This window comes from Podarcis gaigeae (assembly GCF_964106915.1).
Source record: "Podarcis gaigeae genome assembly, chromosome: 1".
Lineage (NCBI taxonomy): Eukaryota > Metazoa > Chordata > Lepidosauria > Squamata > Lacertidae > Podarcis > Podarcis gaigeae.
Window position 1 is genome coordinate 132,351,680 of NC_139678.1, and position 16,231 is coordinate 132,367,910.

The 16,231-nt window shown below is 42.4% G+C and overlaps 1 protein-coding gene across 1 annotated transcript in view; it reads right to left on the reverse strand.

Moving 5' to 3' along the window:
• The window catches only part of DRC11 (dynein regulatory complex subunit 11), a 90,535-nt gene that overhangs the window by 69,698 nt on the left and 4,606 nt on the right, over positions 1-16,231 (reverse strand). The window contains exons 4-5 of the mRNA XM_083707166.1: positions 14,391-14,582; positions 11,906-11,977 (exon numbers count right to left, since the gene is read on the reverse strand). Coding sequence (XP_083563292.1) covers positions 11,906-11,977; positions 14,391-14,582 — 264 coding nt within the window. The remainder of the gene's footprint in view (positions 1-11,905; positions 11,978-14,390; positions 14,583-16,231) is intronic.

A 16,231-nucleotide genomic window follows, 5' to 3' on the forward strand; every position in this document is an offset into this window, starting at 1 on the left:
CCTGTTTACGAATGATTCAGGTTACGAACTTCCGCAAAACCAGAAGTCTACCTCGGTCTACAAACATTACCTCGGTCTAAGAACGGAAGCCGAATGGTGGAAGGGCACTGGTTGCGGGAGGCCTCATTAGGGAAAGCAAGCCTCGGTTTAAGAACGGTTTCGGTTTAAGAACGGACTTCTAGAATGGGTTAAGTTTGTAAACCGAGTTACCACTGTACTAATATCAGAGGCAATTATTTCAAGTTCTGTCACAATCAAATGTTATTTCCCAGTTTGTCTTAATATGTTCACTTATGTGTCTTGTTTTGGCTAATAGCCCATTTCCTTCATTCCACTTCTCCTTTCATCTTTAGCATCTGGATTAGGATGAGTTCATAGCCTACAACAGTGTTCCCCAACCTTGGGTCTCCAGCTGTTTTTGGACTACAATTCCCATCATCCTTGACCACTGGTCTTGCTAGCGAGGGATGATGGGAGTTGTAGTCCAAAAACAGCTGGAGACCCAAGGTTGGGGAACACTGGCCTACAACACTCACACGTGTGACACTGGCAAGTGCTACATAAGAAATGCCGGAATGTGTGAACCACATTGGTATCAGTTATATGGCCCACCGATCCTGACGAAATAGCCAAGCTAATAGCTCAGCTGAAACCGGGAAAAGCCCCAGGGCCCGATCTGATCCGAAGCCATTAAACTACACCCAAAATGGTGGGCTGGCATCTTGGCCAAAACCTTCGATGCAATCAACGCTTCTGGCCTCATCCCCAAAATATGGAAGGAGGCCATTATAGTACCAATTCATAAAAAAGGTTCTCCAACGGAGCCGGAAAACTACCGTAACATCAGCCTCCTTTCGATCGTAGGGAAAATTTATGCCAGCTTTTTGCTGACTAAACTATTGCGATGGGTAGATGAGACTAATCAGATTGGCCACGAACAAGCAGGGTTCAGAACTAAACGCTCTACAACCGATCATGTGATAGTTCTTTATCATCTTGCACGGAAGTACTCCTCTCCTCCCCGGGGCTACCTCTGTGCTGCCTTCTTAGACCTAAAGGCAGCCTTTGACAGCGTTCCTAGAAATGTCCTATGGGAGAAACTTGCGAAACAGGGCATTGATAGAAGACTCTTATGGCTTATAAGTCAGCTCCACGAAGATACCCTTGCCAGAGTGAGACTTACTCCTGCGGGCGACCTCACAAATTCGATACCAATAAACAAGGGAGTGCGCCAAGGATGTATATTGGCTCCCTGTAAATTCAACCTATTCATCAGCGACATGCGAGCACCCCTAGTTAACTCTTCTCTAAGTACACACGCGCCTAGACTAGCGGACTACCGCTGCCCACTCCTTTTATATGCGGACGACGCGGTAATTCCATCTTATACGCGTGTTGGACTAACCAGAGCTCTGAAGATCTTTGCCACGTATTGTCAACTCAACCAATTAACCATCAACCATGTTAAATCCAAGATTCTGATTTTCTCCAGAAGCCGGAGATTATACTAATGGAAGCTTGGTGGAGCAAAAATAGAGCAAGTTCTAAAATTTCAATACCTAGGAGTTATTTTTCAATACAATTTGGGGTGGAAAGCTCAAATTCAACACCTACTTAACAAGGCCAAAACTCTGTCATATGCGCTCCTCCGATTCTTTTTTTCGGATGGAGCTTTGCATGTTCCCTCGGCCCTAAAGGTGTTCAAGGCAAAAGTGGTTGCCGTGCTTGCTTATGCTGCCCCGCTTTGGGCTGTGATGACAGATCTTGCTCCTCTCGAGACACTGCAAAATCAATTCCTACGTCGGCTCCTAATGCTCCCCCTGTGCGTAAGCAACGCAGCCATGCGACTAGAATTGAAGATCGCATCCTTAGAAACTTGCCTGTGGAAGCAAGTCTTCAATTATTGGTTATCATTGTGGCATAGACTACCAAACCACTACCTTGTCCAATGCTTATGGCGAGATGAATTCTCTAGCCTTTGGACTAGTAGAATTCATGCCAAACTCCTGAGTTATGGAATCTCTCCTTCAGATTCCCTAAAACTAGACCAAATTACTGCTCAAAGACTGATCCGCCAAAGACTGGATGACATCGATCTACAGCAAAATTATATGCTGGGGGGAGGTGTTTGTTCGCCTCAGAACATTGGTATCACTTTAACTTACTGCGTTCCATCATACCTCTCCTCCCTTTCGACTGTTGCCCATAGACTGGCCTTCACCAAAGCGAGGTTCAACGTTTTTCCCTCCAATGTCCTGAGACATAGATTCTCAAAGGGCCAAGCCCCCGCCATGTGCGAATGTGATAAGGAGACACCGGAGTCGCTCCAGCACATTATGTTCACTTGCCCCCGGTTCAATGTGCCACGGGCAAATTTGTTGGGATCAATCATACAGAAACTAGAGGGTACCCCACCAAAATTCCACCTTGCCCAAATCTTGCAGGATAAGGATACTCATACGACCCTGAAAGTGGCAAGGTTCCTGGTCGCTGTCCTTACCCAAAAGCGACGCCAAGGAGCACTACAAGCTAACTAAGGCGTAGTATGCCATTCTATCTTATAGTATTTTACTGTTATAGTGGTGTTTTAGCGGCTGTTTTCCCCACGTGCACAAGTTGCTATTTATGTGTCGTTTTTACCTGTATGGGCCTATGGCCGTAAATAAAATTACTTACTCAGTTATATGGCAAATCAAGTGGTAAATCAAGCCATGTTCTTTGCTGAGTGGTGGAAGGAAGGCATGCTTTGTGGGTTCTACCACAGCAGAAAGTGCGCCTGTGACTTTTGAGAGCTGTCACCATCTGAGTAGACACTGCTGAGCTAGATGGATCAATGGCTAACTCAGCTCAAGAGAGCTGCCGATGATCAGCTGCAGAGAGTGGATGAGCTGCCACACAGCGTTTCCTTTCTCAATACTATGCTATGAGTGGGATCATCTATCACATTTTTTACTTTAAACAGATATTGTCTCTCATAGTCTATGATAGCACCGTAAGCACTTGAAGTCATCAGAGTTAATTCACAGATTGCTATGGAAGATTGTCTGATTAGTGTGCAGATTAAGCATGTGATTGTCACATTTTCATTCTATAAATGGATGCAGTGTTTCTCATGAGTAAAGGGTACTTCAACCAATTATCACCATAAAAGACACGTCTCCCCATCCTTGAACCACTCCTACCGATATTTTTTACTATCAGTTTCACAGAGATGTTTGGAACTACAACTGGTTGATACAGCACTGACTGAAATGAGTCCAGTATCAAGTTTCCACATTAAAACAGGAGTAAACTGCCTGTACTGTACATCTAAGGATGCATAGTAAATGCTGCTGGATCAATTTATTCCCAGTCTTAACTTAATTTTCTCAACATCAGGAAAGACCCGCTTCTTTAAAAATAAAACAGACAAAATCCCTAAATGTACACAGTGGATAACTATGAATGTTTCATTGTCAATTAGCAATACTCTAGAAAAATGCTTTAAGTGTTGGGTCATGGGATGCTTCATAAAGGCGGGTGAGAAGACTGCTGTTTAACAAATGCAACGTTTATCCATGTCAGAAGGGTGCCTAGGATTTTTAAATTGAATTTCCCAATGTTTGCACTTCCCATTGGTTCTGTTTAATTAGTGAAGTATTGTTTCTAATTTGTTCACTTAAATTTTATGTGCACTGTTTAGTCAGTTGCTTCCTGGCATTTTCTTGCAGCTGGTAAGAGACTGTGAGAAAATCCACTTCCCCTGAGGGGGGAGAACTGTGGTAAAATGGATAAAATAAAAATTAAAAGAGTAAAATGCTTTAATAAAAAAAATACTATAGATGTTTCCCATTATTTTAATAGCTTCATCTAAGAAAAAGTAAACCAGCATAGGGAGCAAAAGCTCAGCCTTCTTGCTGCTTTTATTACAACATTTCAAGAAAAGATGTTCATTTTTACCTACTACTGTGACTGTAGATGTTTTGGAAAAATTAATAGTTGAATCCTGTGCTCAACTTCACACTAGCCAGAGTTCTGCACTGGTTCCATGTAGCCTCTGCTGACCCATCTGGACTCCCTGGGGGAGGAGCAGCCTTAGCCTGAGCATTAAACTCACTCAGATTTCACTCCCAGCCACCATACCAACTAAAATTACATTCCCCTTCCACTCAGTGCCCAAGAATCAACTTCTGCACTGGCCATCCCACAGCAGAGCATAGGATTTCAATGAAATCTGCTGCACTCAAATCTAAATCCAGTAACAGATGATAGGGAGGATGGCCTCATGTCATACACACAAGTGGGAACTTTGGTGACAGGAACTATAGTTGAAAAGGCACTTGGCACAAAAAAACTCTATGTACAAATAATCTGGCATCATAATAAATTCAGAGCACTGCCATCACCTCTTCCTAGCTGCTTCCCCCCGCAAGAGCAGTTTTTGCCTTAGGGAAGGAAGATGGATGACTAGTTTAGGGACCACAGCAGAACGGTGGTATGTTTTGCTCCTTCTGAATCCATTGCCAGTCATATTCAGTTGCCACTGCTTGGAATAGTTGTCCCATGCCTAGTCCATCTAGCCCAACATGCTCCCAAAGTTGACAGCAATGCCTGAAGCTAATAATCTTCTGCTGTTGCTTTCTAGTAAATAGTACTGTGTTCAGTTGTCCATTTGCTCAGTTTGGAGCAATGCTATGGGAGCTATTTAAAACCAAATTAAATTCGCAGTATTCAGAATAATTGGATGTCATCAATAAATGTAGCCATTTCACTGCTAAGGAGATCCCTTCTCTCCATCATTCCTGCTGCTTCCTGTTCTTTGACCGGTTAGCAATCCATGAGTCTATCCTCGAATTAGCGGTATATACTGTTAATTTGCTCAGGAACCTTTCAGTTTGTTAAAAGTTTTTTGAAAGTATAAATATGTCTACTGGATCCATGTGGTTGCTGATACTCTCAAAGGACTTAAATGTGAGGCAGGATTTTCCTTTGCAAAAGTGATGTTGATCCTTACTCAGAAAGAAATGTTTTATTGTATGTTTGATAAATTAATAATGTTTACCACCAATTTCCCTAGGACAATAAACTAACTGCCCTGTAATTGTCCATATCTGCCTCTTGATATTTTAAAAAAACATTTACGTTACTGGCTATTTTTAAATCCTCTAAAACATAAGCCTATTTAACAAGTTGCTTTCTTTTGTTAGACAACCAGTAGTTTCACCTTAGGTTCCTATTAGAACTCTGGGATGGGTGCTCTCTGGGCCTAGTGACATCGATTTTAATTCATTGGTAAGTCCAATAACTTCTCTTATCACTTTTTCACTCAGTTCCCTAGTCTCCATGCATTTGTAATATGCTCCTTAATTTCTGCCCCACTTCTATTAGTTTTGTGCTCCTTTCCATTCTCCTGACTTAGACAGGAATTCACTTTTCTGGAAAAAAAATATAGTTCCTTAGACATAGCTTATGAAGCACCCTGGCATTCTTTTGAACTTGTTGGTACTTTCCCTAAATTAAAGCATGCATTTTGAACTTCTAGTGCCATGGTTCCTGTCAGGGAACTGCCATCGGAGAGTCAGGTGGTGGAAGGGCTCAAGGAGGCTAAGAGACCCTCAGATGCTGAGGAAGGAACCAGCAGGGGGAGAGGGAGAGTTCCTGCAGAAACTCGGGCGGAGGGATGGCTCCAAGATGCTTCCAGTGAGAACAGCGGGGAGGTCTCAGGACCTCCGCTGGGGACGCCCACTCCGCGCAGGAAACTGTCACGCAGAGAATCCCGACGTAGAGTTTCCGTTAAGGAACTCTTACGTTGGAGTAAATTCCGGAAGCGTCCACTGACGGATTCTGCCAGCGATTGAGGGAGTCATGCTTTGAGGGCTCCCGTAAAGGCAGAGCTTTGAGACCTATGCAAAGCTCTGAGGGATTCAGCTTTTACGCACAAGCAGCTCATTATCCCATCACAGTTCCAAACAAGGTTCTTGGAGATATCTGTTCCTATTGATGCCTCCCTGCCTTTGAATGTCAGAATTTAAGGGTTAGATTTAAAAAGTATCTTACAATTTTTATTTTTACTACTGATCAGTGTTGCTCCCATTCAACAGAGTAAGGAGACTGTGGCTGAGGCATCAAATGAAAATGTGGAGGCCAAACTAGAAGTGAGCACAGTATGTGAGGCAGCAGAATGCGTTAGCCTCTTACATGACATGGGAGCTTAAGTAGGCACTTAAGTAGGCACTTAACTTAGCCTTTTCCCATGTATTTTGATGCATGAGTGAATTTGTAAGTACCACGTGAAATGAAATTGGCTTTTTGAAATCCTAGAACTGAATTCTTCTTCTTCTTCTTAATAACCTGCTTTCATTGTGCCATTTTCAATTGTGCCCCAAGCTTCAGAATGCCTACTAAAATCTGTGCGTAAGCCATTGTGGGTATTCAAACCAAAGCAAACACTTGACCCTTTTACACTCTACCCATTATGTAGATTTCCTAAACCTGGGAGGTATTGCACCTATGCTTTTCCTTTAGAATTGCCTCATATTGTTACGTTCAAGCTTTTTCCTGGTTGTGCAAATTTCAAATTTGTTAACTCACCCTATGAGCAGTTACTCATTTAAAAATAAATTTATACGTCTTAGATGCAGGCTGCATATTTAGTAGTATGTGATGGTCATATCAGCAGTAGAATAATACATCTTAATGAAGGTTTCCTATGTGAATAGAAACCATTATGTTTACAAGCTTCCTACAGTTAATGACCCAAAACAGGATAACGAAATTCACATATTTAGCTGGGTCCTCTGTCAGCAATAATATGCCTATTAATAATTGATGTTTCTGTAAAAATAGGCTGCAATAGGCACTTCTCGTGTTTGTCAAATGATAGGACTATATGGCCCATTAACTTAAAATGCTTATCTAATGTTTGATGAGCTTTGTCTTAAACTGTTGTTTAAATTGATAAGGCAAAAGTGGACATTAGTCCATGAAACAAACCATTCCAGCCCATCAGTCACAAAGTATGCTTTGTTCTCGAAAAAACTCCTTATTTTCATTTTAAAAAATGGGAATTCGTTGAATTTCATGCATGATGGTCACAGTTTCGATTCACCTGAAAAATAAAAATAAACTCTGGTGTTGGCCCTAGGAATCTGCAGGTTAGCTGATAATTAACTCAGAGCAACAGTTCTGAATGTAGGGTGCTCAATAATGCAATAAAGAAATATTTTACCAATGTAATATGACAATGAGAGTTCTTGCTAAATTCACTAATGTTGCAATGAAATAGCTGCTTTCTTGATAACATTCTAGGTGTGCTGTGGGTATGCTGTTAAACCTCTTTTACTAATGTAATCCCCTCATTCAAAGGAGATTACTGAAACAGTGCATGCTCAAAACAGGCCTGCCACACGCAGGAGCATACCTAGGGGTTGGGCAGCCTGGCTCCTGCCAAAGGCGCAGGCCTAGGGAGGCACAAAAACCGCCGCTCTCCACTCTGGTTCGAAGCCCGCCTGCCTGCCTGTGCACTCCCTGGGCCATTCCGCTGCTCTGGGTGCCTTGGCAGAGGAATGAAACGGAGAAGGCGGGCACTGAAACAGCTCCTGGCAAAGGGCACATGGGAGCCTAGCTATGCCTCTGGCCACATGGGTATCCCAATGGGGAAATGCGCACAATTCCAAAGGTGTTTCCCCTTTGATAGATAGGGCTCCTTTTTTTGCATGGCGGCAGCCTCTTGCTCACTTTTGGAAAATGCATAATTTAGAACTAGTGGGATGTCTTTTACCAATTTTGTACAGTGGTGCCCCGCAAGACGAATGCCTCGCAAGACGAAAAACCCGCTAGACGAAAGGGTTTTCCGTTTTGGAGGTGCTTCGCAAGACGAATTTCCCTATGGGCTTGCTTCGCAAGACGAAAATGTCTTGCGAGTTTTCCCGAGTTTTCCCCCCTCCCCCCCTTTTTCTAAGCCACTAAGCCGCTTATCCGCTAAAAGCCGCTAATAGCGCTAAGCCGCTAATGGGCTTGCTTCGCAAGACGAAAAAACCGCTAGACGAAGAGACTCGCGGAACGGATTCTTTTCGTCTTGTGAGGCACCACTGTATCTTTTAAGCTGCTTTCACTATATCACTAGTACAATAAGACAAAACCATATTTCTTGTACGCCTAGCGATTGCTTATCTCCTGAAAAGTAAAAAGGTGCCCTTTCCCACTTCCTCCCTCTCAAAAACTGCCTTGTCTCTATGGGAGTTTTAAAAATCTAATTTCACACACACCCAATCCCAATTCCCGCAAAGTGTTGCAGTTTAACACCAACAAGAAAAACCTTGCTAGCCTGCATCAGAAGTCTTATAGTGCTCTATCCTTGTAAAGGATAACTTTTTCTTCTTTTCCAGGCTTGTGCTGCTAAGCTATACAGAGCAAAGGGGCTTAGGACTGGGGTTGGCTGTCACACCTGAACATGGTGCAGTTTGGGGACAAGAAGATTCCTAAATTTGGAATGCAATGTGAATCTCCTCCTCCTCTTTCTTTAAGGAACAGGTTTCCCCAGAATTTCATTCCTCTACATCCTCTGGATTTCAAAGGTCCTGGTCCAGTTTATTTGACACAAGTTTTTTTCCAGGGAGCATCCTACTTTTTGTGAAATGAAAAACCAGCAGATATATAAACAACGGTTATTTTAGAGTATAAAAAGGATGTAAAGTAGTCAAAGTTTGGATTAATGAGATCAGTAACACAACAAGGAACTCTAGAGAGTAACTGCATAATATAAATAAAGCCAAAATGGCATTTTCAGATATGTTTAATGAAACAGACATCTGACACCCCTGAGCTATCTTATTTTCCCGTTTGCAGGAGCTGAAGAATATTCACGCTCTACTTATTTATAGAGCTTGAAGTTTTGCTATAAGGAATCTAATTATTTCTTTGACCACAGTTTATATTATTTATAATGAGAACCATTCTATGGAGAGATTTACTTTTCTAACTAGCTGAAGCACAAGAGGAAATAAAATACATTATTCAAGCCATGCAATTAAATAAATATATATAAGATAGACATTAAAAGAGACAGAGAGGAAAAGTTACTGATGGTCAAATTATGTCCTTTCACATGAAAAAGCTGCATTTAAGTACATTCTAAAAGTGATTAAGAAAATAGTATTTGTATATGGCCATCCATAGCTCAGTTAGTCAAGAAGGGCTTGACTTTTTCCTGGACTTGAAACAGCACTTGGATTGTTGCATCTTTTTTGGGCAGCCACTCTAAGACTGTCTGCATGTCACACAAGGCAGACAGGAAATCATGTTTCCATGTACATGAGCTAACAGCAAAATATCTGACCTGCATGCAACTAACACCACCCATCCAAAACTTGTCTCTCCTCTCCACTGGCAAGGAATAAGGCCCTCCTACATGTTGAGGGCTGCTCTTGAGTGTTGAAGGTCTTGGGCTGGCTGGAAATGGCTCCTTCATTATGCCAGCAAGAAAACCATGCAGGCTTTTAACAAGGGAGAAAGGCAGAGAGAAGCAAGGAAGAAAAGTGAAGTGAGAGATGGAGGAAAACAATATTAAGAAATGGGGAACGTGAGGACATAGTTTGACCCTGACTCCTGGAGCAGGAAGAACAGAAAAACTGTGGGGGGGGGGAGCGCTCTCCCACGCAAGGAATAACGATGGCCTGATTTGTATAGCCCGGCCTCCTAGAGCGGGAGAAGCAACCCAGATGAGAATATCTTCCTCCCCCATAGGAAAAATTAGTCATTCTTACTAGACACGTCAGTATTTGTTTGAGGATAAGTTTAAAACAACAGAGGACCATGTGCAATTCATGTAACTCTGAATGCGTAAGAAAAGCAAGCCCTGCAAATAATTTTATAGTAATAAAAAAAATATGCTGGTACAATCATATATCAAAGGGGGCTTGACCACTACCTGCTGCCCCACCCCACATGAACACCAACACGAACGTGTATGAGACCTACCAGGTTCCCCAAGTGTTCATGGAAGAGAACATAATCTTAAAGAGGATCACAACCAGGACTTATGAATAACAAAAGGCCATTTTTATTCTGAATTAATCCCACCCATACTCTCTTTACTGGATATTAATTGACTGGCAAGACACCAAGTGATTTAAATCTAGCATATCTAGACTAGCGTCCACTTCCCTGGTTCATCACAGGGCCTTCTTGGCAGTGGCGCCCTCCCTTCAGATGTCAAGGAGATAAAGAATTAGACAACATTCAGAGGACATCTGAAAGCAGCCCTGTATCAGGAGGTTTTTAATGCTTCATATTTTTATTATGTTTTTAGATATGATGTAAGCTGCCCAGAGTGGCTGGGGAAACCCAGCCTGATGGGCAGGGTATAATTAATTAATTAATTAATTAATTAGCAGGACACATTTCTCTACCAATGGGAAGGCGTCAGCCTATGGTTTAAAGGAGTCATCTTCCTTTTCCCACCCTGGTTCCTTGCAATTACATATGGGTGGGGCGTGAGACACTGTTGACAGAAATTGTGTTAATGCTAAGTATCTTTCTTTCTCACACATTTACAGAATATTTTTCGCCACTCTTTGAATATTTTTCAGAAACCCATTAGGCAGAGGAAGCTTTCTTTAAATGCTGGGCAGTGATAATAATAATAATAAATAACAACAACAATATCCAAATCATTTCTAGTGGGTGGCAGGGGTGTATGACTATGAGAAGTACCATTGATCCAACTTTTGATATGCTCTTCAATCACATCAATGTCATTTACAAGATTGGTTTGGAATAAATAGCACATTAAAACCTGCTTGTAATTTTTATTCTTAACCTCATTTCTGCAGGTATAGCGTATGGGAGAAGTACCCATGCAAGGATTCCCATGGGGTTCAATAGGAGCCAGAGTGGTGTAGTGGTTAAGAGCGGTAGTCTCGTAATCTGGGGAACCGGGTTCGCGTCTCCGCTCCTCCACCTGCAGCTGCTGGGTGACCTTGGGCCAGTCACACTTCTATGAAGTCTCTCAGCCCCACTCACCTCACAGAGTGTTTGTTGTGGGGGAGGAAGGGAAAGGAGAATATTAGCCACTTTGAGACTCCTTCGGGTAGTGATAAAGCGGGATATCAAATCCAAACTCTTCTTCTCTTCTTTCCTCGCTCTCACATGCACTAGGAGTATACTATTGGTATCAGGCCAATGACTTTGCTGTGTTCTTTTTGGCCCCTGCCAAACAGCTTTAATCTGTTTTAGTCTATTCTATTGCAGTTTTAAATTATGGCTGTAAAATTTTTAGAGATAATTTTATTGTTTTACCTTTTTAAAATTCCACTGTGATGTTTTCTCCTACAACAAGTGGTATACCATGGTTAAGAAATAAATGAAGTGTGGGGAACGAGCAGTCCCTTCCCCTGAGATGCAAGATGTTTCTGCCCTGGGGCAACAAAGGGTGGGTTCTACTAAGCGCTATGGGAATCCTCCCTGAGTGCTACCTCTGGAAGTGACAGAAAGACAGGCAAAACATAGCAAGGACTGTGCACTTGCACAGATATCAAAGGAAATTGTAATATTTATTAACTTAAAAGAGTCATATTCAATACTGGTGTGGGAGAGAAGCTACTCTATCATCAATGTTAGGTGATGACTTAAGGAGCAGCAGTGCAGCTGACCACCCCACACTTCTCTCCTCATTTGCCACTTAGTGGTAGTAGTGATATACTACATTCACCCCCGACCCAAATTGTCACTTTTCTGTTCTTATTTTGGTTAGGTATACAGGATACAGTATTTGTAATGACAACTGGGAACTGTTTTGATGTAGACATTTATTCTTGTTAGCAGGTAACCTTTATAACACAGAGTTTTAGAACACCCATTTGATAGCATCTAAAATCTGGAATTATTTAAAATGGCAAATTGGAAGGAAAGGTACATGAAGACTCACCATCCCTAGAAATACCATTTCTTCTTCTCTGAGTTTCAAACTTTTCTTCCACTGGGCATATCCACGCCAAAGCTGAATTTGGAATACAAACCTAATGAGATTAATTGCCCTTTTTACAACTTCCTGCACAGCAGCAAGGGGAAAAACAAATAGAGGAAGGAAAAAACAGACTCCAAATCTAGCAATGTATCATTAACAGTTACCATCTGGGGGTTTTGGCATTGGGTCTTAATCTTTCCTGCTTTGTTTGTAGTGTAATTTGGAGGTGACAATTCTGTGAATTCATTTGGAATTTGTATGATTTATCTTTTAACCCATTTTAATCCTTCTCTCTGTCTTTTCAAATAATTTTGCACAACACTATGCACACAAATGCTATGTAAAGAAATGACTTAATCACTGAAGCTGCATCCTTTTTTCACAAAAATACTTTTCAAATGCAGAAGTAGTGTAAGAAGGGATATGTACAGTTGTAAGAATTGAAGGAAATTCTTAAGCTTTCATCAAAAAGCGTTTTACGATCATAGGGTAACATCCAACTAATTCATACTCAGGGTAGACACATTCAAATTAATAATTTCCCCCCAATGAGTCTGCTCCAAGGATAAATAACATCATCTATACATATTTACATAGAGTCATGTTGTTGAGAAACATGTGCTGGTCATATAATCTAATATGAAATGAATGCTCCTTTGATTGATATCAAGAACCCTGCTGGACAGTTTTCCCATAACACATTTTCTGCAAATATGAGGGTTGGATTTATATTTTTAAATGAAAACTAGAATGATTTTCGATCTTCTACCAAGAGCCCATGGGTTTTCCAGCTGTTTCAGGGGCTGCATGTGCTCCACAGGGCTGTGGTTGCCCATTCTTCTAGGCATAAAAAAATCTGTTTGCCATTTAATGTCTTAGGAAGCTTACTCCTTCAATATTATCACTAGTTTTTCATTTAAAAACAAAGACAACTCAGCTTTCATTTGAAATATTCCCAGTCAGTGGGGGGGGGGGGCGCTACAAGGAAGATTAGAAGACATGAATCCTGATGGCTTCAAGTACCATCCCTTGAATGCATTCAGTGACACGACTTCTTACAAATATTACAGTATTACGATATATCTTTCTTAGTTACCTGATATATTTGTTTACTAAAAATTGTTAAGTGAGCAGAATATTTTTGGCAATTTGCAATTCTTCCCTATTGTTGTAAGTGCCCCTATCCTGCCAAAGATGCCGTTTTTATCAGAGAAACAAACAGCTCACCAAACAGCTGTTTGGAAACGTCACAGCAGATTTCAATATTGTAGAATATCCATTGTCTTGGAGTTGTTGTTTCCCCCAGTTCCTCCTGGCTCAATCAACTGAGCCAGGAAGAACAGAAAACTATAGTGCTTGGCTGGGTGTGTCAAAGCATACTCTGGAGCATGGAACGTGTGCAGAGGAGGGCAACTAGGATGATCAAGGGTCACATAGCCAAACCTTATGAGGAGTGGTTGAAGGAGCTGGGTATGTTTAGCCTGGAAAAGAGGAGCCTGAGAGGCGATATTATAGCCATCATTCAAATCTCTGAAGGGCTGTCACATGGAAAGTGGAGCAAGCTTGCTTTCTCCTGCCCTGGAAGGTAGGACTCAAACCAATGGCTTCAAGTTAGAAGGAGAGTCCGACTAAACATCTGGAAGAAGTTTCTGACAGGAAGAGCTGTTCCACAGTGGAACGGTCTCCCTCAGGAGGTTGTGAATTCTCCTTCCTTGAAGGTTTTTAAGCAGAGGTTGGTTGGCCATCTGTCAGGGTTCTTTAGCTATGATTCCTGGATTGCAGAGGGTTGGACTAGATGAGTTGCAATCCCAAAAAAGATTGCAAACCGGGACACGCACTTCCGGGTTTGACGTGTTTGTAATCCAAGACGTATGCAAACCAAGGTATCACTGTATGAGAAATCGCGTTGGGAAAAATGGAACTCCACAGCGCCATCTGGTGTCAGAGTGTTATAATGCATAAACAACACATATAAAACACTTTTTCTTTACCAATCTAGCAGAGTCCTATGATTCTATGGTCACCCTCCAGCACCACAGTTGTGCGGTGGCAGCTTCCAGAAAGATATTGCAGGAGTTCCACAAGACCTCACCAGAAGCTGCTGCCTCCACAGCCACACAACCCTGGTAAGGGAGGTGGTAGTACATTTGAGGAGCAGGAAGAAGTAATGACAGCAGGAGGCTATTGGCAGCCGAATAAGGGATTATCACAGATCCAGGCTTTCCAAGCTTTTTCTTACAGAACTTTCATAAAAAACCCTGAGCTTTCTCCAAGAGACCTCTAAAAACATCTCAGAAAAACCAAGTCAATTAACAAAGCATGCCAGGATTAGAAGAGATTATGGATTACTAGTTTAAATATAGATTATTCTCTTTTTCCAAAGGCAACTAAACATGCATTCCATTTTCATAGCAATATATCTCTGATTAAAAAGAAGATATTTTACCTTCTGAATGAATAAAACAGCACCATCTATATCTAGGCCTTTCTCACCCGTAAGCCTGGCTAGCCTCTCTCTCTTTTCTTCCAGATAGATTTGCTTCATGAATGTAGCCCGGAGTCGGCCCTGACGAGCCCGCTCAGCTATTTGAATGGTTCTAATAGCTTCTTCTAAGGGCATGAGCTTCACAACTTTTTTCTATAACATAAAATGGAAGCATAGGACAAAAGTAAATACATCTAGAACATTGTCTTTATCCTGTCCCAGAGGAATTCCAATTAAATAATGTTGCTCTTTCCTATTTCTTTGCAGAAATGTGTCAGGTGCGCAAAATTCCATCAGAATGCATGTATTTTATACTGCATTTATGCGTCCCATTTTTTCTTTGCTGCTATGGCAGCATACTAGGTATCAGAAGCCATGGGAAGCTTTTCAGCACACCAAAGTCCTTTCGTTGGATGCCAGACACCCTGGAAACATTTCCCAGGTTCTCTAGAACCTATGAAGGCAGGAGGGAGACATGGAAAGAAGTGTCCTTTTGACTCAGATGACAATGTGCACCACAGAACGGCTCACAAGGCTGTAATGTTTGCCTCAGATTAAAGGCAAATGTTACAAATAAAAAAAAAACCTAAGGTTCAGAAGGAGGAGGAAGGCATTACAAACTTCAGCAGTGCCAGTAACTTCTACTACATGTTTTATTAAAATTTACATGCATAAACTTCCTGCTTCTTCCAAACCCTTGTTAGAAAATCTATATATGAGTACACTTATAACAACAAGAAAAATAATGCATGTGGATTCCAAGGTAATCAGGAATGCGAAATCAGGGAAGACAGGATGACAGATGTAAGAGGTGACTGGATCATGGGCCTTCCTTAGGTGCTCCAGAATCTACCACTATCCCTGTATTAAGAGTTGGTCTAATCATGTGGCAGAATGAGACAACTATTTCAGGTGGTGTTGGGTGGCATCCATCTGTCTCAAGAGAAAATGGAGTGCACCTCCAGGGGTGAAGTCAAACCGCTGCATTAGCAGCACCAAAGTGACTGCTCCAGGATGCAGCGTGTATGGAGGTCCTGGGCTGCCCAGATGACAAAACCCCCTCTCAGCCTCGCTGATGGGGTCCAAAGGAAAGCAGAGTAAGACATTTGGCCCCATCAAGACTGCGGGAGTTGCCAGAAAGTGGCCTACTAGGTGCCATCCAACTGTCTTAGGGACTCCATTCCAGATTTGTGTCGGATTTGCTCCTTAGCCTTTTCTTCTCCCACAAGTCAGCAGAGGTTTGAAATCAGAGCTTTCCTTCTCCTAGAGGGCTACTTTCCCAGGTTGATGAGCCACATCTGCCCCTCACTTCCCTCTACAGCACATGCAGAAACCACCTTCCTGACCACTGGGTCCACTATTGGTCTCGTCTGTTCAATGCACCAGAGCCTCTCTTTGCATGTAGCGGAAGTCCCTAACTCACTGAGGGTTTGAGATACATCAGCCACCCTCACCTGGTTTAGCCGGCCAGTCAAAGGCATTTCCTGGGGTGTGGCTGCTGTCGCCTGCTGACAGCTTCCAGGTGCCACAGGTGGGAGCTGAGTGCAGGGTGGGGGTAAAGGGTGAGCAAAGGTGTTCCCCCCACAGAAGCACTACCCCTCCCCAATACCCCATACACCTCTCAGGTGCAAACTGGAGCATTCCTGGACCACCGCCTAGCCTGCCTTATTATTGCCTGGTTCTCTCACCAGCTGGCCCTCCTGCTACGGCTGGTATCCCTGGTCACCCAACCTGGGAGGCCTTAGGAGTTGTTACTCAATGCAATATATTCTGGCCAAGGTGGCCAAGAGAGTGCATGAAAC